Below are 22,297 nucleotides of genomic sequence, written 5' to 3'. Positions count from 1 at the left end.
GAGGTGAAGAAGGGCAAGGGCCAAAGGAGGAGAACAAAGAGAAAGGCAAAGGCGAAACGAGCATGACGAGGAACAAAGGGTCCAACTTGTGCATGAGGAAGGAATCAAAGGGACCAACACCGGACCCTGAAACAAGACTCGAATTCACCGAGGCGACGCACGATCCATCACCTTTGGATCGTTACCATCACATCCATCGACATCACGCAGCATCTCTTTGGGAGAAGTTGGAGATGCTGACGATATGTCGGCCAATTATTGGGCGTCGACGCAATGGTATGTCACCCACTCGAGGTCGCGCATGGTCTCAAGTGGACCTCGGTGACTGATACATCCTTCACTCTGTGTGCGACGACAGCAACAACTGGTTGCTAGACAGACCGCAGCTCGAACTGGCGAGAAAAGAGGACCTCAAGTATGCTACAGCGCTCGAATGTGCCGCCATTGGAATCTTCTTCTCGAATCGTGAGTGCTGACACAGCCCCATCGGACTGCCTTCCGAACACTGAATGCTGACCATGACATGCACCGTCTCGCCGTATCCCTTCGTACGCCACTTGCTCATCACAGTCCTCTCAACAATCTGCAAGCGTCTCAACCTGCGTCAGCGCGTCGTCGCCTCGGCCAACGTCTTCTTCCGCCGCTTCTTCGCCAAGAACTCGTACTGCGCGCTCGACCCGTTCCTCGTCTGCGCCACATGCGTCTACGTGTCAGCCAAAGTGGAAGAGTCGCCCATCCACATCAAGTCGGCGGTCGCCGAAGCCGCGCGCTCGTTCCAGGAGGTCGGTTTCCGCAGCATGCCGACCGACAACTCGAGTTTGGCCGAGATGGAGTTTTATCTGCTCGAGGAGATGGAGTTCGACATGATCGTGTTCCATGCGTATCGGTCGCTGGTGAGTATGTTCGATACGTATGGGAATGGGAGGTATGTGGAAAACTTTAGTCTCACGGGGCAGCAGGGAGTGACGGGGTTGGGCATTGAGGCGGAAGCATTTGGCGTGGTGAAAGGCCTAAGCAGCGTTGAGGAGAAGGAGGCAGCTGGCGGTTCAGCAGAGGAAGGGGGAATAGCAAAGATGACCGAGTTCGACCAGCCAGTTCTGCAGATGAGCTGGTTCGTCCTCAACGACGCTTACAAGTTGGATATCCCGCTCATGTACCCACCGTACATGGTCGCGCTCGCAGCGATATGGCTCGCCCTCACACTCCACCCCGGGTCGTGCGATACCATCAACGCCTCCCTCCAAACGATGCAGCACAAACGAGATTCGTACGGAACCAACATCCAGTCCATCCTCGACAACCCAAACTCGACCCCCGCCGAGCTGCTCGCAGCGACCAAACAAGAACAGCCCACCCCACCAAGCCAGGAAGCGCTCACGTGGTTCGCAAGCTTAAACGTCTCGCTCCCGCTGCTGGCCGAGATCGTGCAGGAGATCATCAGCGGATATGCGCTGCAGAAGGACGTTGCGGGGTTGATCAGCGATGGACCGGGCATGGTGGCGTTGCTCGAGAGGATGAGGGAGTCGAGGCGGTTGGATTTGCTAGCCAAGGCGAGGGAGCACAGTGGCAGCGGGACAGCCGAGAGAAGGGCTGGTCGATAGAGTGTACTTGTAAGCAATGATGACCTTTGTATCAATACATTTGAGAGAAGAAGAATTGAAGAGAGCCGAGAAAAGGGGATATGCTGTGGATCAGGCTTCGGTGCCTTCGGGTAGCCTGCCGACCACCTTGACTGCGTAGAGGCCTGGCAAGCGCTTTTCTGCAATCGCAACATCCGAGCAGAGATTGAACGAGAGTCAGCATCGATAGCACTGTATTGGAAACGTCCTTGCGTGCGACTGCAACTAACCGATGCGCTGCCACTTGGCGACCCAGCTCTCCTCGGGTCGCAGCATTGAGATCATCCCGTCAAAGTTGGACGTCGTGCATTCGGCCACTCGGTCTTGACTGCCTTGCATCTGTTGGTCCGTCGAGCATCGTGGGTATAAATGCGGACACGTCAGTATTCGTTACCGAGTGACAGATGCGCGCTGCTGGGACTACCTACCTCGAGAACCGGTTCGCAGTTGGGACACCCTTTCAGGTGAAAGTCTCTTGGTGACTGAACAAATTGACAGCGCAGACACGCTCGAAGCTTTTCCTTCCTTGCCGACATTGTGAGCTGTGTGTACTGTGTCGATCCTAGCTCTTCAGCTGTGGCTTGGAGGTGGTGTGAGGAAGAGGAGGTCGTGTTGAATGGCTGCCGAGGACTGAGCTCCAAGTTGCTCTCTGTGCAGGCGCAGCAAGCCCGAATCCCGAGCAGCGAACCGACTCTGCCAAAATGTGGAAGATGAAACGAAGCAACGCGGACCGTGCTTCTTTCTCCCATTCTTCTCGTCATTCATCCAGTCTCAACTGCATTTCAACACAACATGGACGGATGGGATCAGCCATCGAGCGCTGGCTCCGGATACGGCCAGCAGTATCAGCAGTCCTATAACAACGGCAATGGCAATGGCGCATACGGCAGCGGCGGTGGTGCAGGAGGAGGCTATGGTGCGCGAGACCAGGGTTGGGCACCTCGTCGTGGAGGCCGAGGCGGCCGTCAATCTGGCGGCGGCGGCGGTGGCGGTGGATACTATCAAGGCGCTCGTGGTGGCGGTGGAGGAGGAGGATACCAGCAGCAGCAGCCATCCGTAGAACAGCGCGAAGAGAACCGGATCCGATACATTCGTTCGCAACTCTTCAAGCTCGGCGAGGAGAAGGACTTTCATCCTCCTTCTGACCTTCTCAAGATGGCACGCTGGATCGAAGACAAGGCGACAGATGGCATCGAGCCCATCACGGGTGCCTTCAGGGTCATGGTCACCGAGCAACCTCACAAGACTCCCCTCATCGCCGCATTGATCGGCTTCCTCTGCCTCTCGCAACAGTCCAAGCCCGCCGCTCCTCCCCCGCGAAACCCGGACGACGCTGACCTCGACGCCGATCAAGACCAAGAGATGGCAGCTGCACCAAGTTCCGATCCCGACTCGCTGGGCATCACCATCGTCAAGGACCTCGTCAAGGCCTTCCGCAGCTACCTCGACGCGCGCCTCTGGAGGAACACGCGTCTGAGCCTGCACCTCTTTGCCGCGCTAGTCCCGCTTCACATCATCCCTGCTCATTCGCTGCGTACGCTGTTGGCCTCATTTGCGGCCGTGCTGGAGGAGCCGGCGGTAGCAGCAGCAAGGGCGGATCGAGCCGCTATGTGCATCATCGAAACCCTCTGCCGCGCCGGTCAGGACCTCTTGAGCGACAGCGAAGGGGCGCGCGCCGAGCTCGACGACCTGATCCAAAAAGTGGTCACTTACGATGCAGCACGCAAGGTCGAAGTGGAGCTCACTGAGCCTGTGCACGACCTTGAAGCCATCTGGCTCGAAGGCTTCTCGGATGCCGTCAAGGCGTTGGAGGAGCTCAGGGCGAGAGACTACAGAAGACCCATCTTCTTGCCCGTGCCTTCGGACCTCCTTCCCGCCGCCATCTCGCCCGCTGCAACGCAAGTGCCCGAGGGGAAGCGCATCGTGTCCCTGCCAGACGTGCTCGTTCCGCCTGAGGAGGACGCGGAGGACCAGGGTCTGGACGTGGCGTACGCCCAGCTCGGCGAGCACCAGGTCAAGCGACGCAAGATCGACACGGGCAAGGGCGAGCTGGAAGAAAAGAAGGCGGCTGTCGGACCCGAGCGTGTCAGTCTGCAACCACGATGGTTTTCCAACACGCTGCCGAAGGTGGCCTCTCCCGCATCGGTGGTGCTGCGCGCCGTGCTGGCCGACATGATCGACCTATACGAGGTCAATCGCAAGGAGGCGGCCAAGCTCATCCTCGATCTGCCCAACTGGGTGCGTCGCGGCACCTTCTCTTCCAAGAACTCGCCCGAGGCCGGTCTATTCGGCGAGATGGACGACCCCCAGCATCCGGACGAGAGCGGATACTCGCTCGACGACCTGCTGGTGGAGACCATCCTCTCCACCGCCTTTGTTCTCCCCGCTCCGCCGCGCAACCCGCTCTACTACACCGGCCTGCTGCGCGAGATCGTCACCCTCACCCCTGGCACCGTCGCCCCCTCACTCGGTCGGACCATCCGCACCTTCTACAACGCCCTCTCCTCGCCCACCAACATCGACGTCGAGACAGTCCACCGCTTTGCCGACTGGTTCGCCATCCACCTGTCCAACTTCAACTTTGGATGGGCGTGGAAGGAGTGGATTCCGGACACGTCGCTGCCTGCTACGCACCCGAAGGTGGTGTTTATGCGTCGGATCGTGGAGCTCGAGATCCGACTGGCGTACTTTGAGCGGGTGCAGCAGACCTTGCCTGCCGAGATCCAGGCGTTGGCTCTACCCAAACAGGAGCCGGGGGCGACGTTTACCTATGCCGACGAGGCGCATCCGTACGCGGCGCAGGCGGGTCGATTGATCAACTCGATCAAAGCTAAAGCTTCTGCCGAGGTCATCCTTGCTGATTTCGAGACGTTTAAGTCCTCGATCATCGAGACTACCACCTCCCTTCCTACAGAGACCTCTGCAGGCATGGTACCCAACGCAACCCAAGCCGATGTGGTAGTGCGCGATCTGACCATCCAATGCATCCTCTCGGTCGGCAGCCGTTCGTTCTCGCACTTTCTCAACATTGTTGAGCGCTACCATGCGTTGCTCCGTCAATTGTCGCGCAGTGGTCGCATGCGCGCAGCGATCCTAGCGGGAGCGGTGAGGTTCTGGAACGCCAGTCAGCAGTGGGTGCACATCGTGGTGGATAAGCTGTTGCAGTATCGCATTGTGGAGCCGGCGGATGTGGTGGAGTTCATCTTTAGTCCGCCGGTGGATGAGCCGGGGGCGATTCGGACCGGTGGAGAGAGGGAGGGTTGGGCGGGGTTCAACACGTGGACGCTGCTGCGTTTGACTCTTGAAAAAGTGAATGGGCGGGTGGATCAGCTGCAGAAGCGACTCGAGGAGATTCAGCGGAAGGAAGGCGAGGAAGCCGAACGAAAAGAGGCCGCCGCCGCCGCAGGGTTGCCGTTTAGCGATGAACCCGAAGCAGCTCCGGAAAAAGCTGAACCGCTCTTTCCCACCAGCGCAACCCTCCCCATCCGACCCGAGGAAAAGTCCGCCGAACCATCCTCCACCGAAGCCCTGGCAAACCTCGACGCGATCAAGAGCGAACAGCGCAAAGTGCTCATCCTCTCCGTCACCGGGTTCAAGAATCTCCTCCTCTCCGCCGACGGCAGTCAGGACGAGTGGACGCAATGGTGGATCAGCTCGTGGTACAAGCAGTTTGTGCGCTGCTTTAACCGGCAACTGCTGCAGAACCGACAGACGCTCCTGACGAATTGTTTCGGAGAGACGGATGGTGAGACGGGAGAGAGGACGAGGGAGTGGTTGGAGCGCGCGATCGACGTGCTTTCCGAGTGAAAAGAGATGCAATTTGAAACAGGTTCAATGTGATCGAGAGATGTGTGCTGCTGCGATATCGCCTGCGCGGGACGATGTCTCTCAGCCTTTGTGTTCAGACGCCACGTCCATGGGGTCTACAGCCGTCCTCACAGTCGGATCTGCACACGAGCGCTTGCAATGATCTGAAAGGTGAGGATCGAAATTTTCATTGTTGGTGTGAGCGACGAGACTCAGTAAGCCAGATCGACGTCTCCCTCGGCAGCGCCGTCGAGATCCTGGTAGCTCTTGGGTGCAGCTCTCTGGGCGCGCGGGTCCAACGGCTTAGGCGCGGGCGGCAGGGGGTCTGGAATGACCTGTGGTCCTTGACCCGCATCTGCAGCGGCGACCACGCCGCCGAGTCGCATGCCCAGCGCTGCACCTCCTCCGTTGCCTCCCGGTGGACCTCTCCTTGGCGAATCGATGGCACTCGCATTGCCGAATCGGATCATGCCCATCCTCCCGCCAGAACCGAACATTCCCCCATTGGCACCACCCTCCAGCCGCTGCGCTAGTGCCGGCCCGCCTCCGGGGCCATCCTTCGGAGGCTGACTCGTAGCCCTACAAGGATCCCTCACGTACGCATTGAAGAACCGTACCTCATCCAACGTCTCCCCCGCCACCCCCTCGATGAACCCACGATGCTTATTCAGAACATGCTTCTGAACGAAGATGGCCGCTTTGAACAGCTTGCCGCACTGGGCGCCGTTGACGTCGACGGTGCAGCGGTGCTTCTCCTTCTCCTCCTCCTTGATGTACGTCAGCGCGGCGGTCATGAGCTCGTCACTGATGCTTTTGCCGCCGAGGTCGGTGAGGTCCGTCTTGTCGTCGGCGAGCAGCAGGCTGGTCTTTTGATCGACACTGCGTGCCCACGATTCGTCGTTGGTGTTCTCCCGTGGGTCTTCAACGAGCGTTCCCGGAGGAGGCTGCTTGCGTCCGTGACGCGGACTGCGGCGGAGGAGTTCTTCTTCGAATTCGCACACGAGCGAGATGTAGTAGTCGCAGTGGTAGACGGTGCGCAGCAGGTCGAGATGCAGGTCGAGCTGATGCTTGAGGGCTCGACGACGATCTTCGCGTTTGGAGGAGGGCTCGTCAGGGTCGTAGCCGCGCTCGAGATCGTCGTCCACCAGGTCGGTCTCGATCTGACGGATGCGATGCAGGATGGCGTCGGATCCGCTGATCTCCAACCAGGGCTTGCTGTCCGATGAGGTATCAGGTGAAGCGGCGTCACGGAAGAGCACTTCGCGGTCCTCCGTCTCGAATCGCTCGAGCAGCTGCTTGCAGTGTTTAAGATCGATGAGCAGGCGGTGGAAGGAGTTGGCATACTCGGGGACTGTGCGGACCTTGCTCGAGGTGGGCTTGGTGCAGGGGGCGAGGTTGAGAGAGAAGCCATCGACTTCCTTGCCTTGAAGCGCGTTGAGAGTATCGTCCATGTCAATGTCAGGGTCGTACATGGCCCAACCGACGCGGTGCCATCGCTTGGCCACGTGTGGCTCGCCTAGAGCCACGTATCGGAACCCTGGCTTGGTTTTCAGAACGTCCTCGAGCTTCTCTCTTGACACGTCAGCAGGGAAGGTCTTGACGAGGATCTGGTGGTTGCAGGCGGGAATGATAGCCTGCTCGGCATGCAGTACTTCTGGTTCACCGTAGCGCGAAAGAAGCGTGACATCACCAGGCTCGGATCGACCGCCACGGTGATCCTGGTGGTTGTCGCCGTCGTACGAGTCGGCGCGTCTGCGCGAGTCGGACCGCTCGTCCGAGTCCTGGATGTCGTAGTTGAGCTTGTCGAGCTTGCCCTCCTGCAGCTCTTGGAGCCAAGCCTGCTTCTTGCCAGCACGAGCGGCTCGCTTCCGGTCATTACGAGCGCTGACCCAGGGCTCTGCAGGCGAGTACTTCTCCTGGAACCATGCCTCGTGTCTGCGCTGCTCAAAGAAGGCAGCGATGGCCTTCTTGTTGAACGCAGCTTTGTAGGTCTGGTAGGCGTCGTAAAGCTCCTGAGTGGCAGGCTGATCGATGGACCTGTCGCGTGCGGATGGATGCGCGGCCTTGATCATCTGAGCATACTGGCGGAATGTAAGCAAATTGTCGGACTGCATGGGATCGGGAGCTGGACGAGGCTCAAAGGGCGGCCTTGCACCGGAGTCGGAGGCGTGCGGCGCATCATCCCTGCGATACTGTGTGTCGTTGTTGGGATAGTTGCGTTCGCGTTCGCGGTAACGTGGACGGTCGTCTCTGGAAGGAGGTGGAGGGTCGTCGTACCTAGACCTGGCTTCGTAGCGCTCGCGATCCTCGTAGGGCGAGGGGCGGTAGTCGCGGTCTCGCTGATCATGCTCGCGGTAGTATCGGTCCCATTCTTGAGCTCGATTGCGCTCGGAGCGATCATCGTATGGATCTGCGCCGCGATAGTTGTCGTAGGCGGGTGGTCGCGATGCATAAGGAGATGGCTCACGGTAGTCTCGCGAAGGACGGTCCCATGGATCGGCAGAAGGATAGTCGTTGTAGCCGCTTGTACGCCTCTCGTCGCGGTAGTAGGAAGGAGAAGGCGAACGACCACGTTTCCTGGTGCGATCGTAAGGATCGTCTAAGGGTGCAGATGCATACGAGTCTGGAGGTGGACCGGAACGGTCATATGGACGATAGGAAGATCTGTAATCCATGATGAGGAAGGGTATGCGAGATGTCTAGAGCATGCCAATGGATAAGCCAAGGGGAAAACGAACAGCGGTGACGGCTGCTTGCGCGGTGTGCAGTGTGGATGCCGGATACGAACGAGGGCGCTGTGGTGCAAGGCGTAAGAGGGTATGCACCGGTGCAGACCACCGCAGAGCGAAATGAAGGGCTGCGTGGGACCGTGAGACGCCAAAAGGGAGAGCGCGGGAAGAAGGATGAAACGAGAAGAGATGAAGAAAGGGCAGGACGAGACCGAGCAAAGAGAGATGAGACGAGGACGAGAGAGACGAAGAACGACTCGGCTCTGCGCTGTCTGTCCCTTGTCACCCAAACCCACTCGAAATTGCCAATTCCTTCCAACTCGCCAGGCCAATTTGACAAGAGAAACAGCATCGGGTGGCCTTCTGTTTGGCCATGATAGGAGGCAGTCACTTTTGACGCGACTAGATAGCTTGAAATCGGGAGCACGAACCGAGCCAGATCGGTCGATCCACACCAGCAGGCCCAAGCACACACACACATACACACACAAAGGCGGCTAGACTTCAGGCGTGCCTGTGACTGAAAGCCGGTTCAGGTGACTGCTGCTGACATTGACTATGATCGTATCTGGATGACATGCCGCAAGTTTGCTTGCTGCGTCGTGGGCTCGGGCCTGGCTGGGATCGATTATAGGGCTCAAGGCGCGCTTTGGAATCTGTTTGGCAGCTGATTGCCAAGGAGCAGGGCGTTGAGCGGCTGTTTGTCTGCTTAAATTCAGCCCAACTGACAGCGGCAAGCAGCGCATCTCAGCAGCTCAGCAAGCAGACCATCAGCAAGCAGCCGTCATGAGCAGCAGCAGCATCAGCAGCACGGACTCTAAATTCGAGTCTAATCGCTCAACTTAAACCTTCTCGCGCTCTTTGTCCCCTCCTCGACCACGATATCACTTCCACCACGACGCACAGCGGACCATGTCTTCTTGACCAACCCCAACGCATTCGACCGCGCCCCTCAGTCTCTTGCCTGTCAGCCATCGTTGCGCTACGGCCAACCTCACATTCTTGTCGCGTTACCGTGCCTTGCCGTCGCCGCTCAGGCGCGTCCATCGCGCTCACTTCTCATCCCGCTCCAGTCCATGCTGTCCCTCCTCGTCGACAGCTGTGACACCCATTCTCCCAATTCTTCTCGCGGCATCGGGAGCGTCTGATGCCTCTTGGCGTCAATTGCCATCATGATGCCCAATAACGCCTTTCACATGCAGCAGCACATGCCGCAACAGCAGCAGCAGCCGCAGCATCCCGGTGGCATGCCTCCCAACGCCGCCTTCGCTATGCAGCCTTCGGTCTACACTCAGCATGCCGCACAACAACAGCAGCAGCAGCCTCATCAACAGATGCAGCAGGCCCCGCATCAGCAGCAACAGCAACCACAGCAGCACCCTCATCCGCAGCAGCTCCATCCGCACATGCAGCCGCAGCACCCTCAGCAACACCAACACCAGCAGCAGCAGCCCGCCATCTTTGGTGGCGCTCCCGCTTCTGCGTCCGTCACCCAGCCCGTCCATATGGCAAACCCTGCCTCCGCTTCTTCTGCCTATCATCCCACTATGCAACAACATCAGGCGCAGATGAGGATTGCACAGGCAAACCAGCCTCACATGGTCAACGCTCAGCATCAGCGTCCGCCCATGTCCGCCGCCAACATGGCTTTCGCTCAGCAGCAACAACAGCAACAGATGCAGCTCCAGCAGCAGCAGCAAATGCATCTTCTGCAACAACAGCAGCAACAACATCAGCAGCAACAGCAGCAGCAATCGACTCCGAATCAGCCGCCGCGCACCCCGCAGCAGCAGCACCAGCAGGTTCTCTTACAGCAACAACAGCAGCAGCAACAACAGCAACAACAGCAACACATGGCTCAGTCATCACAAGTCAATCTGCATTCGCATCCGCATCCTCAACAGCAGTCGCAACAGTCGTCTTCCGCCCCGCCTATGCATCAACAGCATCCTCAAACACCCTCCGGTCCAGGCCTACACCATCCCTCCGCTTCTCAACCCACCACAGCACACAATAGCCCCATGCCTAACGTCCTCACTCAGAGGCCGGCACAACCTGGCCCGCATCGTGCGCCCACTCCCATCTCGCATTCCAATCAGCCCATGCACAATGCACCACCTGGAGCCGTCGTGGCCAGCCCACAAGTCAACGGTCCAATACCGCCTCGCCAGGCTTCCGTGCCTCTCAATCACGCGCCTTCCACACCCACTCATACACGTCCACCCTCCGCTGCGCCTACTCCCTCTCTCCAACCAGCCACTGCTCCTCAGCCCATGTCCATCGCGCGGCCAGCCACAACCTCTCCCTCCTCGAGTCAGCTCCCTCCCTCGGGCCTTGCTGCTGCCTCGATGGCCGGCGTCAACGGCGTGATGCCATCAGGGCTGGCTACGACTGACGCCATTGCCGGAGCGCCAGGACCGAACCCTCAGCTTCAGGCTCAATTCCCGAGCGGGGCAGGCGTGTTGCGGCTGCTGCAGTATTCCGAAGCTCTCAGCTCTGCCGGCGAACGCGGCGACATGGGCTACTGGCGCGCCTTTGTCAACGAGTTCTTCGTCCCTACCGGCGTATTCCGTGTGATCCTCTACAACGCCAATTCGCGCGAGCAGAAAGGCTTCGAGGTCCCAACATGTGTACTGCCACGCTTTCTGCTCACCAACTATGTCTCAGGTCTCCGCTCAACCCAGTTGCAGCTCGAGAACCCTCGAGAGTATCATACCGGATGGCCACCTGTCAACCCGCTACCACCGCCCCCGCCTTCGCACAAGTACCTCAACAGCTTCCCCTCGTCCAATGTGACGCATCAGGTGGACGTCTCCAAAGCCACCTTCCTCTCGAGCTTCGACAGTGGCTGGCAGGTGCAGATGACGGGGCTCTTGCGGGCATGCTTCGTGCCTTGGGCGGTGCCGCAGCCGGGCGAGCCAGGAAAGATGGGCGTGCGACTGCGACTCGAATCGCTTGACTTCACCGTGCATGCTCACACGGGCTTCATTCCACGCATGGCCATTCAAAAGTCCAAAGTGGAGCACCCTCTACCCAACAGCTTGGTGTCCAACATCCTCAGCACAGGTGACAGCAGCGCATCCAGTCAAAACGGATCCAAGAAAGGTCAGGCGAGAGGTGCCGCGGCGGCTCGCAAGGAGGAAGCCGGCGACACGAAACGGGACGAGAACGGCGATGCGGTGGTCAAGACCGAAGACGGATCCGGCTCGGGCGACGACGATGTCAGCAACCAGAGCGGATACACGGTCGCGGTCGAGAAGACCTTCTTGCCAGACTATCCGGTCAACGAGTACGGCATCAGCCTACGGGCGATGCGCTGTCTCGAGATCACTGAAAGCGTTTGCCAGCTACGCGATCTGATCGACCTCAGCATGCGGGACAAGTTGGGGCCCATCGACTCTCTGCGCAAGTTTGCGACGCAATACAGAGAGATGCAAGCGGGCCGTCCAACGTCACAGATTGGCGCAGCAGATGCAAACGGAGCGAATCAGCAGCCGTCCAGCGATGCTGCTGCCACGCCATCGCAGGTGCCGGGTCGACCGCCAAGTGCGCAAGGTGGACCTACCGAGAACGGCGTCGGCTCGAATTACGCATCGCCCAGTGTCCCCAATGGAGTGGCAGGACTCAAACGTAAGGGCAAGATGGCGCCGAGCCCCAGTCCCAAGCTGTCCAACACCAACAATCCCGCCAAAAGGCAGCGATGAAGGCATCGCACTTTGGGACTATCTTGTATTTGTACCGCACCTAGCTCAGCTGTAGCAGTGGATCTTTGTGATGGCAATGGATTTGACCCAGCCACACGAGTCGTGAGACGTGGTCGACGTGGAACTGAGCCCAAAATATCGCTGGAAGAAATGGATGAGTTTGCAGGGCGCGTAGCGGGCAAGTCATCTCGGTGAAATACGTGCACGCGGGCAAGCTCAGGCACGATTTCGCAGTCCGCGGCGGGAGCATTTGCTTTTCGAGTTGGAGGTGGAGATGAAAGATGCTTCCGAGCTTCCACCATCCCCGCCGCTCTCAGCATTGGAGATCGTCCTACATACACCATGTGGCTCACAGATCAGCAGAGTAAGTATCGCAGCATAGCTCAAGCCTGCTCAGAGGGACTCTGTGACTCAACAACCTCGTTCCCGGCTTCGCTTCACCAACAGAGATTGGCGCTGGACTGGTGTCTTTTGGCACCTTCTTCATCTTTGCCGGCATCCTCCTCTTCTTCGACGCTGCGCTGCTTGCGCTCGGCAACGTCCTCTTCACCGCCGGAATCGCACTCTTGATCGGCCCACAAAAGACATTCTACTTCTTTGCGAGGAAACAAAAGATCCGAGGCACGATCTGCTTCTTCACCGGAATGATCCTCGTATTCTGCAAGTGGGCCGTGATTGGAATGCTGGTGGAAGGATTTGGCTTCCTCAACCTGTTCGGGTAAGTCGGCGACTCGCATCGACGTCGCTCCGACCCTGAAAGAGCTTGCTGACCAGGCTGCTTTGTCTTCTCTTTCTCGCTTTGGTCCTTCCTACAGAGACTTCTTCCCAGTCATCCTCAACTTCCTTCGGCAGCTTCCCATCATTGGCAACGTGTTATCGTTGCCAGGTGTGGCCAACGTGAGTAGCTCAATCGGGCGACACGCTGTAAGGGGAACTTCTCGACTGACTCGATTCCATCATCTTCTCCCTCTGCTCCATCTTGACAACAACAGGTGCTGGACCGACTCGCAGGAGCTCGTCAATCGGCCGTCTGATCCGGCTCGCACCCGGATCAATCAAGTCAAACGCACCGCACAGTGCGAACAACCAGAGCTTCTTCAGGCTTGTGTACTACCATGCGTTCAATCTTTGTAGGAAGTCGCGAGAAATGCCAAAACACAAACAAGCAAAGTAGAGCATCGAGTGCGTGGCAATGGACGCACTGCGAAAAGCGCGAAACATGCCGACAATCTGCCTTGTGACAGATTGAGAAGTGAGCATCTGCCAGCTTCATTGCGACGTGTGCATGGACGACCGAGGTCTCCCTGAAGAGCCGGCAAGATCGTTTGTGGGTGTGTGTTGAACTCGCTTTTGAATTGGAACGAAACGCGTCTTTGGGCTGGCGGCAAGCTTGCTTCGCACCGTTTTCCCGCAACCCGAAATTGGATTCTTCGTCCCATTCCAACCTTGATTCTCCACTCCATCACCGTCGTTTCGGACTCGCATCACTTCCTCTCCGCGACTCACGCACTTGCCCGCTCAGCTCAACTCTTCTTGAACAGCATCGATCTCGTATTCGTCACCAACATCATCCATCTTCGAGCCCGGACATCGCCAACAGCATTGTGAGCGCCGCTCATCACCGTTCACAGGAGCATCCTCGTCGCATCGGCTCAGAGACTCATGCCGTCGAGACTGCTCTGAAGCGATCGTACATATCTCGTGTCTACTGCCGTGGTCCAGAATGGCATCATCGCCAGCTGCAGGCAGCTCGCACCTGCCACGTACGCACTCTAACGATGCCGCAACTCCAGGTGCACACTCCAGAGAGCGATCCAACTCATCTGTACCGCTCGCCAAGCGATTCAAGTCCGACCATGCTGACGCCTCTGCCGCAGGCCCGTCCATCAACGGCGCTTCCAACGGTCAAGATGTGGGCACAGCACAGGCTTCGGCCGGGACCAGACCTGCTGCCGCTGCGAATCCCGCGCCGGAGCAAAAGGACAACTTTGACAGTCTCGTCGACGTCATGGGCGCTTCCGGTGTCGACCTGCAAGCCGAAGAAGAAGCCATCCAGCGTCGAGAGCTTATGCAACGATCTCAAGGCGCGCAACACCACGCAGCACGACCCGACGACGACGACCTCTTCCTGCAGATGTATCCTCTCGCGTTAAAGGTGCACACCCTAGCGCAAGAGCATGGGCTGAGCGTCGACGCGGCCGTGCTCAACTATCTCTCCCTCGCTGCGAGGACGCGGTTGAAGAACGTGCTCGAAAACATGATCGCCTCGTCCCGGCATCGCAGCTGGTCGTCGCACCAACACCCGCCACCTCTTTTCCCGTCGACGTCGCAGCCCATGTATCACGAGCAGATCCTCAGCGACCCGGTGAAGCAGCTTGCGGCGCTCGAAAAGGCCGAGAGGGGAGACGAGGCGCGGCGGCGACGCGAGCGTCTTGCGCGAGATGAAGAGAGCTCCGCTCTCGCAGCCGGCGGTGGCGACGCGGACATGGACATGGATGACCCGACGGGTGCCAAGGGGGACGGTCGGAAGAGGCCCAAGAAGATCGGTCCCGGTGTGGCGGCGAGGAACATGTCCGAGGATGTGCGCAAACGGTTAGCTGACAGCACGGCGATGCGAAACTTGGGCGGTGGGTCGGCAAAGTATTCGTGGCTGTCTGGCGGATCGACGTTCCCGAGCTCGTTCAGCCCGTTGGGTGGGAAGAAGGGAAAGGCGGATGGAGAGGATGGGAAGTCGGCCAGTCGGTTGCCCAAACCGAAGTTTGCACCGCAGCCAACTGTGTCTGATTGGAGCGGGGTCAGTGCAGGCGACGCGTCTGCTGGCGGTGCGGGGTCAGCTTCAACGGGCGCGTGGGGTGACGTGGCGGCGAGACAGGCGGCAAAGGAGGAAGAAGAAAGGCAGGCCAGGCTCAAGGTCACCCTACGAGACGCACTGTTTGCGTTGGAGTACGAGAGAAGGGCGGGTGCAGGATATGGGAGCGGCGAAACGCTGCTGTATCGGTTGCGCGCTGGTGGCGAGCAGATGCTCAAAGCCAAAGAGACGTGATCGCGAAGAAGACCAATCCAAACGTTCAATCACTCTTGCTCATTGGCGCTGCCGTTCAAGACCGTGATGCACGTGCTTTCCGCCTTGTGACTGTGTCTGTCCGCGTGCGCTCCCTTCAGATCGCAGACCGCAGACCATCGGAATAGCTGAACAGAAGGCGACGCCAAAATGCATTTACGATCCACGACTCTACAAGGTCTAAGGCGTCTAGAGTAAGAGAGCGGGCGGAACACGCTCAGGGTATAGTGGCGCACGCTCGTGAAAGATGGCTGCGCTCAAAAAAAGGCGAAGCTTCGTGAATGACGATGGCGGGCCAGATCACTCAGCTTTTGGGAGGACGGCATTTGCGATGAGGTCCTGCAGCATCTTCAGCAGCGCAGGATTCCTCTGGTTGATCGGGCGTGCCTCTTCGATCCGGCGAGACTCTTCGACTCGGCGCAAAGCTTTGGCATAGTTTGATCTTGCGGCTCGGCGTATCTCTCTGAGCTGATGCCTTCGTTTTTCGTTTTCCGCGCGTTTGACCTCGAGCTCTGTTTGAATCTGCGCAGCCTGAGTGAAGGCGGAAGTATTCTTGGCGAATTGACTGAAGCCCAGATGAGGCTGTGCAGCTTTGCTGGTGTCATGAGGTTTACCGGCGGCCTCAGCGGACTGGATGGAATGGTGTGCAGCATGTCCAGGCCGAGGGATGTTGCTCGTCTTGCTGGGCTGAAGGACGTTTCGGACGGCCTGGCGATCTCGAAAGATTTCGTAAAGGTCCCTTTGTGGCCGCGACTGCGCATCGGGCTGCTTTGCTTGGACGTCAGGTTTCCTCGCTATGACCTCGAGCTCTTGCGTCTCGAAGTCAGGGTGGAAGCCATAGCATGTTACAGTCGTCTTTTGCGTAGTCACGACAGCAGGCCCAGCGTCAGTCGTACGAGCACGCTTGGCAGAACGAGTATCGGAAGGCTCGCCGCGGTGGTTCGAGGTTTCTTGAGGAGATTTGGACGCGTTCAAAGGTTGTGGGCGAATGTTCCGATACGTCGAGGTCGTTTGTGTTAACGAAGGTGCCGTAGTCGGCCAAGATTTCTCTGAAGCACGCGTTGGGGCCGCGCCGCTCTTGCTCGTAATGTAGGCTGGTGTAGGCTGGCTGCTTGCGATGGGCTTCAGACTTCGGAGGTGAAGTTGCTTTTGATGCTTGACCTGCTATCTCGCGTGAAGCCACGACTGTACGTGAATCACGCTTGGAAGCCTGGCTGCGTTCGCCCAGAATTCGAGCACATCGGTGGCGATGAGCCTCAGCCTGCAGCGCGCCTGTGGCGAGACGCAGAATTTCCTGCTTCTCTACATCTCCTGCGCCCCGAACTTCCGCCTGGATCAAAGATTCGAGGTACGTGTCTGAGGGCTCCAGGAGTCCTGGATCGCGTGCAAGGGCCCCCGTGCTGCGCATCTTAGCTATCTTCTTCAACTTCCTTCGAATCTCGGGCAGACTGCGTACTGGAAGCTGCAGCTGCAATGCCATGCGATTGAAGTCGAGGAACACGTGAAGCCAGTTGATTTTACCCTGATCCTGGCGAAGTTCGTCCTTGCTGCTCTCAGCCGCCGCGATGTTGCCGCGCGTGGATGAGAGTGAAGCGCCAAGGGACTGTGCGCTAGAATGTGAAGGCACTGTCGTGCGCGCCGATCTCGACGATGATGATGGCATCTGCTGTGGTTTTGGTCCGGCAGGCACTGGCTGCGAGGGTGCATGCGGTCGAGATGTGGGGTCCAAATGCGGTGTCTGAGATGGACCGGCCGCTGGGCCCTTGACTTCAGATGCGACTAAGTGGCGTCGTACGATGTCTATTTTGATCGCATCGTTGGCGAAGACGATCGAATGGACGAGAGAGGGGTAGAAATCATCTGTTGTTTGGACGGTAGCCCCATCGTAGAACACGCTTTTGCCTGCCTCAAGAGTTTTGAGGATCTCTGTCCATTTGCTCTGATAGGCATGCAGATCACGTTCCGAGACACCGAACTGCATGCAGATGCGGCTGAAGTCGTCTCTGAGCCACTGCCAGTTGATAGCGCTCGAATTCAGGCTTATCCGAGGAAGGTTGCTGGCGATTGGCGGTGCGTGGAGGCTTCCGGATGAACTTGAAGACCGAAGAGACTGGGTGCGGGAGTCGGATGACATCGATAGGAGCGGTGGGAGCGATGATGATGATGGGAACGACGGCTGATGTCCTTTCGACGGAGCGTCGACTGGCTGCAAAGAGTTGTCAAGTCGCGTCGATGTCAGCGACCGGGATGCTTTTGACGAAGCTGGTTGTGACTGCAAAAGTGCGTCATGACGCGATACTGGGAGTGATGGCGATGCTTGGATCGGATTTGCAGTTGCGTTCTTTCGTGACGATAGAAGCGGCGACGATGCGCTTTGGGGTAACGATGCTGGTTGCAGACGTGCGTTTGATCGCGACGCGAGCCCGGAAAGAGTATCTTGTTGCTTGGTCCGCTCGGCAGGATGAATCGCGTCGGAAGAGGCACCTTTCGCGATAGACATTACGTCCGTCGCGGCGTCTGAAAGTGGCTCTTGGTGCCCGAGTGAGTTCTGCTGATGATTGCTCATCGTTCTAGGATCGCATGTCTACAGTGGGGGAGGAGGGAGGGAATGATGCATGAGGTTGGCTGTCAAGTGACGTGTGAAACTTAATTTGGCTTTACCCGACGCACTGACCTTGCCAAATTGGACAGATCAACACTTTTTGGTTCGACTTTCTTCTCGACGCGCTTTGTCGTTGCACCACACCATCACCCGCTGACCTCTGCACCACCTTTCCTCCTAGCAACTCGTGCCATATCAAGAACAGTAGTGGCTTGCGAGATCAGCATGCTCTTTCCATAATTTTCGACTGTTTCTCCGACTCGTGTCTCGTCGCAAGCTGACATGCCGCCCTCATCCCTCGTCGCTTTCTTGCGGCGCGTCTGCTTCGATGACTACGGCTATACCTTTGCTTTCCCAGCCTTGACTATATCGACCCTTGCGCTCTCTCAGGCCGTCATCAGACGCATCAGCTTCACCGAAATCGACTTCCAGACCTACATTGCACAGGCTGCTCTCTTCCTCGATGGCGAACGTGATTACGCGAAGATCGACCCAAAGGGCGGGAGCGGACCCTGTGTCTACCCAGCCGTCCACCTCTACATCTACTCATTCTTCAATTGGCTCACAGATGGAGGCGCCAACATTCTGCCGGCTCAGAACGTATTTGCGGGGCTCCTGACGGCGATAAACCTTATCGCTGCCCTCCTTTACCGACAAGCAGGCATGCCTCCAATCACCGTTCTGCCGCTGATTCTGTCAAAGCGCATCTATTCCATCTTCCTGCTTCGGATGTTCAACGACCCCTTCGCTATCTTCCTCGTCTATCTTGCTCTCTTCGCAGCAGTCAACACCAAGTGGAAGCTATCGGCCCTCCTCTTCAGCCTTGGATTGGGCGTCAAGATGAACGTCCTCCTCTTCCTGCCCGGGGTCGCCGCAACTGCCTTCTACTACAGAGGCGTAAAGGGCGCGATCGCGTACATGACGATCGTCGTCTTGGTTCAAGCGTTGGTTTCCCTACCGTTCACTTTGCAAGATCCGCATGCATACCTCAAGGGGGCTTTTGACTTCTCGAGAGCCTTTCTCTACGTCTGGACTGTCAATTGGCGATTCGTTCCCGAGGCTACCTTCCTGTCCCAGCATTTTGCTAAGGGTCTCCTCGCAACTCACGCCCTCCTTCTCGCGCTTTTTAGCCTGTTCCGCTGGACATCGATCGGCTCGCAAGGACCTCAGTGGATTGTGCAGAACCTGTCCAACAAAGCTCGAAAACTCAGCCTAGTAGACAAGCGCGCGATCCTCTGTTGCGCATTCAGCGCCAACGTGATCGGCTTACTTTGCTCTCGAAGCTTACATTACCAGTTCTATTCGTGGTACTTCCATCAAGTGCCCTTGCTCTTGTGGTTCTCCAAGCTGCCGGTATTCATCAAGCTCCTTGTGCCGGTCGCCCTCGAATGGTGCTGGAATGTCTTCCCTTCCACGAAGGAGTCGTCGCAGGTGCTCCTCGCCAGCCACGTCGTTCTCGTTTTTGGCTGTTACACTCTCCCTGGCCCGGTCGCAGATCGGCAAGTGGCAACACCAGAGCTTCACGACGAGGAATACGAGGAAGACGAGGAAGAGGACGAGGTCGACAACTTGCTGTCGACCGATGGTCTTCGCGCAAGCCGCAAGGAGGCATTCGATGCAGACCGAGAGACAGAGTCCGACGACGAGGACAAAGCAACAAAACGAGAGGTAGCTCTACAGCGCATCGCCCAAGCCCGGCAGGCCAAGGCGGAGAAAGAGGCAAAGCTGCGAAAAGCCTTCCGACGCCGCATCGCGACCCGGCGTCGTGTATTGGCGCTTCTCGGCAGAGCCTCGCTTGTCCTCCGTCCAGTTCTCGTTCTTCTCAGCGTGGCGCTCATCTTCGTCGTGCCACATCCGCGATCGCCGGTGTCCAAGGGCACCTACGTCGACGAAAATGCCCTTCAACCTGGTCAAGCACGCGTTTATTGGGACTACTTTGACGTCACGTACGCCGATATGCTCTCTGAAAAGGTGTCCCTCTTAGACGACGCCTCCGGTGCGGAGCGTGCCGACTTCGTCTTTTCCGAGCTCCACTCATACGGTCTCGAGACGAATCGCCAAAATTATCGTCACGATGCACCACTACAAAATCGCGACTTGGTGCTATCCGGTACAAACGTCTATGCCAGGTCGGCAACACCGCGAATCGATGGCCGCGAAGCTATCATCCTCACTGCAAGCTGGCGCAGCCGGTGGCAAGGCGAAAACGACCCCTTTGGACCTGCTGATAACACCACTGATGCGCAGAGCACCGACTCTCGTCGGCGGACCAACGTACGTGGTGTCGCTTCTCTCCTCGTTCTTGCTCGCTACCTGTCCACGCAGGCCCATTTGAGTAAGGATCTCATCTTTGTCATCAGCGACGGCTACCTCGAAGGCATCCACGCATGGTCTTCGGCCTACTTCGGCAGCGTTCCCGACGGGCTCAAAGTCGATCCAGTAGCGGCAGGAGGTTCGCAGGTGTGGAACGCCATCTCCATCGACTATCCCGCTGACTCTTTCTCTTCTCTAGAAGTCCAGTACGAAGGCTTTGATGGTCAATTGCCGAATATGGACGTTGTCAACACGGTCGTACGCATCGCCGATAGCGTGGCTGGAGGTATGCCCGTCACCTTCGGTCAAAAGTCGGCCCAATCACTACTGAAAGTGCCAGTGCAGAGGCTAGCTCAGCGATGGGGCGTCAAGCTGCGTCCAGACGTCGAGTACGAACTCGTCAACTACGAGAACGGTGTTCGCGGTTCGTTGCGACAGGTGGGCTTCGGCGTGCCCGGACGAGCCAGTGGCCCACACGGCTTCTTCCAAAGACACCACGTCGACGCAGTCACACTCTACGCAGTCCCCGCAACAGGGCCATACGGGTTTTTCCACATGGGCAGACTCATCGAATCTTTCGTGCGCTCCATGTCGAATCTGCTGGAGAGACTCCATCATTCGAAATTCTTCTACCTCCTTCTCAATCCGCGTCGATTCGTTCCGATTGGCACGGCGATCCTGATTCCACTCTTTCTGTCGATCGCGCTGACCATCGGTGGCATGGCACTCTGGTTCTCGGAAGAGGAAATCTCAAGGCGGGAGCGCGAAGCTGTCCTTTCGGGGCTCGATCAACGGCTTAGCAAGGAGGCGGACGTTCCGCCGGAGGCGCCAACGATGGCTTGGTATCGCGAGAAGGCGGTGGGGCTGCACCTTGCGGTTGTAGAAGGAGAAGACAATGTGCAGGGTAGGATAGACGGCAATGCCGACAGGCTGGGGGAATCGATGAGGCCGATCGCAACGACGCTCGCGTGCGTCGCTTCGACTGTCCTGGGAGGAGCAGTGGTGCTGTGGCACGGCGACGACTTGCTCGAAAAGCAAACAGAGAACCCAATGATGGTAAGTTCGGGTCAACATTCTCGTCGATATAAGATCCGAGCCAGCGAGGCTGACCAAATCTTCTTCTTCTGATTGATTTTCACCTGTAGCCTGCTTTTGCGGCACGGGCAGTCCTGCTAGCTTTCCCACTCATCGTGGCGCTGATTCTCCGCTCTCGTTGCACCACGCAGCGTGCGCGTCGGGTCGGCTCGCTTCTGATCGCATTTGCCTATCTGCAAGCCGGCATGCTAGTGGCAGTCTTGAGCGTGTTGAATTTTGCTCTTGCTGCTTTCCTCGCCATCTTGACGTATGCTGCGCTCAGAATTGCGTCCGGCAGGCCATCTCCATCGCCAGCTTCCACCACGGACGCTCTCTCGCCGGTTCGCCTCGTTCGGGGTGCAGCGACGCTGCTCTTCAGTCCCGTCCTCTGGTCAGCGGTCCTGCATTCTTCCTTCGGCGTCGAAGCGATTAGAAACGAGGTGGCCGCGCTTGCAACACACTGGAAGCTGTTCGGATCGGCCACTGTGCCAATACTTTGCGTCGCCTACCTGCCCATCATCTGGCAGGCACAGCTGGGTGCCTTGCTCCGCGCGTGAACACGATCGCGCTTGTCCCTCCGCCAATGTGATCTTCATGGAACCCGTTGCTTGTCGCCTGAAACACGCCCCCATACCTATGTGAGAAGGCTGTGTCGGTCCACTGAGACATAGCTTCATCATCTGCCTACCGATCCATCACTGTCAGGATCTCCTTCGAGCCCTGTTCACTTGCCGACTTCCTGCAACAGTGCCGTTCGCAACCTGCCCGCTACCCTCCAGCGGTGATCATCCCAGGAGAAAGCGGGCTCGACCGGGAGGCCGCAAGGCTGCCTGTCGGCTCTCGCTCACGGCATCTTGACATCCTTGCGTTACTGTCAGTGGCAAGGTGGTGACCAGAGCCGCGACGATGGTGACGATGCCTCTATTCGAGGTCGATACAGCTACGTGCATGGAACTTGTGGTTGCACGATGGGCTGCGTGACATCAAAGATGGCAAGACAAAGTCACCTCAAGTTTAGCTTTTTGGCTGCATTCAAGGTAACCCACCCCAGACTTTCCAGAATTTGACTTCGACCGCGAAAGGTGATTCGAGTTTCACAAAAGACAATTTTCACGCGTCCGTGTGGGCATTGGAAACAGATGTTTTTCGTGACCCCAATCTCCGAAGCATGTAATCCACCAATTGTCCGGTTTGTGACTAAATTCGATCAAATATGTGTGGGTCACCATCTTGCGAAGCATGTTTTGGGGTCAGGCTGGACCAATAGATTGCAAATAGACAAATCTAACGTTTGTCGTCAACGACCTCCTTATTTATCACAAATCATTTGTTTACGTGATCGTCTGCTGAAAATATCACTCTTCTGGGGCGTCAAAAGGGCAAAATTG

At 57.8% G+C, this 22,297-nt stretch overlaps 9 protein-coding genes across 9 annotated transcripts; 6 read left to right on the top strand and 3 right to left on the bottom strand.

Moving 5' to 3' along the window:
• Positions 1-244: 244 nt before the first annotated feature.
• On the top strand, positions 245-1,601 carry PSEUBRA_003794 (Cyclin, N-terminal; the record flags this gene model as incomplete). Its single annotated transcript, XM_016436856.1, has 3 exons — positions 245-276; positions 359-465; positions 571-1,601. The coding sequence occupies 3 exons, from the start codon at positions 245-247 to the stop codon at positions 1,599-1,601; spliced, it is 1,170 nt and encodes a 389-aa protein (XP_016291796.1).
• A 90-nt stretch (positions 1,602-1,691) lies between these two features.
• On the bottom strand, positions 1,692-2,155 carry PSEUBRA_003793 (Spt4/RpoE2 zinc finger; the record flags this gene model as incomplete). Its single annotated transcript, XM_016436870.1, has 3 exons — positions 1,692-1,759; positions 1,850-1,958; positions 2,048-2,155. 3 exons carry the CDS (start codon positions 2,153-2,155, stop codon positions 1,692-1,694), a joined length of 285 nt encoding a protein of 94 aa, XP_016291795.1.
• A 256-nt stretch (positions 2,156-2,411) lies between these two features.
• On the top strand, positions 2,412-5,426 carry PSEUBRA_003792 (MIF4G-like, type 2; the record flags this gene model as incomplete). Its single annotated transcript, XM_016436850.1, has 1 exon — positions 2,412-5,426. One exon carries the CDS (start codon positions 2,412-2,414, stop codon positions 5,424-5,426), a length of 3,015 nt encoding a protein of 1,004 aa, XP_016291794.1.
• Positions 5,427-5,638: 212 nt separating this feature from the next.
• PSEUBRA_003791 (Protein of unknown function DUF3546) lies at positions 5,639-8,101 on the bottom strand (the record flags this gene model as incomplete). Its single annotated transcript, XM_016436834.1, has 1 exon — positions 5,639-8,101. The coding sequence occupies one exon, from the start codon at positions 8,099-8,101 to the stop codon at positions 5,639-5,641; it is 2,463 nt and encodes an 820-aa protein (XP_016291793.1).
• A 1,226-nt stretch (positions 8,102-9,327) lies between these two features.
• PSEUBRA_003790 (uncharacterized protein) lies at positions 9,328-11,859 on the top strand (the record flags this gene model as incomplete). The annotated part of the gene is made up of 1 exon (XM_016436863.2): positions 9,328-11,859. The coding sequence occupies one exon, from the start codon at positions 9,328-9,330 to the stop codon at positions 11,857-11,859; it is 2,532 nt and encodes an 843-aa protein (XP_016291792.2).
• A 342-nt stretch (positions 11,860-12,201) lies between these two features.
• PSEUBRA_003789 (Vesicle transport protein, Got1/SFT2-like protein) lies at positions 12,202-12,893 on the top strand (the record flags this gene model as incomplete). Its single annotated transcript, XM_016436867.1, has 4 exons — positions 12,202-12,223; positions 12,307-12,577; positions 12,675-12,756; positions 12,852-12,893. The coding sequence occupies 4 exons, from the start codon at positions 12,202-12,204 to the stop codon at positions 12,891-12,893; spliced, it is 417 nt and encodes a 138-aa protein (XP_016291791.1).
• Positions 12,894-13,582: 689 nt separating this feature from the next.
• On the top strand, positions 13,583-14,902 carry PSEUBRA_003788 (Transcription initiation factor TFIID component TAF4; the record flags this gene model as incomplete). Its single annotated transcript, XM_016436853.1, has 1 exon — positions 13,583-14,902. The coding sequence occupies one exon, from the start codon at positions 13,583-13,585 to the stop codon at positions 14,900-14,902; it is 1,320 nt and encodes a 439-aa protein (XP_016291790.1).
• A 904-nt stretch (positions 14,903-15,806) lies between these two features.
• Positions 15,807-17,054, bottom strand: PSEUBRA_003787 (uncharacterized protein; the record flags this gene model as incomplete). The annotated part of the gene is made up of 1 exon (XM_059465162.1): positions 15,807-17,054. The coding sequence occupies one exon, from the start codon at positions 17,052-17,054 to the stop codon at positions 15,807-15,809; it is 1,248 nt and encodes a 415-aa protein (XP_059321439.1).
• Positions 17,055-17,804: 750 nt separating this feature from the next.
• On the top strand, positions 17,805-21,466 carry PSEUBRA_003786 (Glycosyltransferase, ALG3; the record flags this gene model as incomplete). The annotated part of the gene is made up of 2 exons (XM_016436869.1): positions 17,805-20,891; positions 20,981-21,466. The coding sequence occupies 2 exons, from the start codon at positions 17,805-17,807 to the stop codon at positions 21,464-21,466; spliced, it is 3,573 nt and encodes a 1,190-aa protein (XP_016291789.1).
• Between the last annotated feature and the right edge of the window lie 831 nt (positions 21,467-22,297).

Source organism: Kalmanozyma brasiliensis (assembly GCF_000497045.1).
Source record: "Kalmanozyma brasiliensis GHG001 unplaced genomic scaffold PSEUBRA_SCAF25, whole genome shotgun sequence".
Taxonomy (NCBI): Eukaryota; Fungi; Basidiomycota; class Ustilaginomycetes; order Ustilaginales; genus Kalmanozyma; species Kalmanozyma brasiliensis.
The sequence above is the reverse complement of the archived record's forward strand: the minus strand, read 5'-3'. Positions and strand labels throughout refer to the sequence as shown.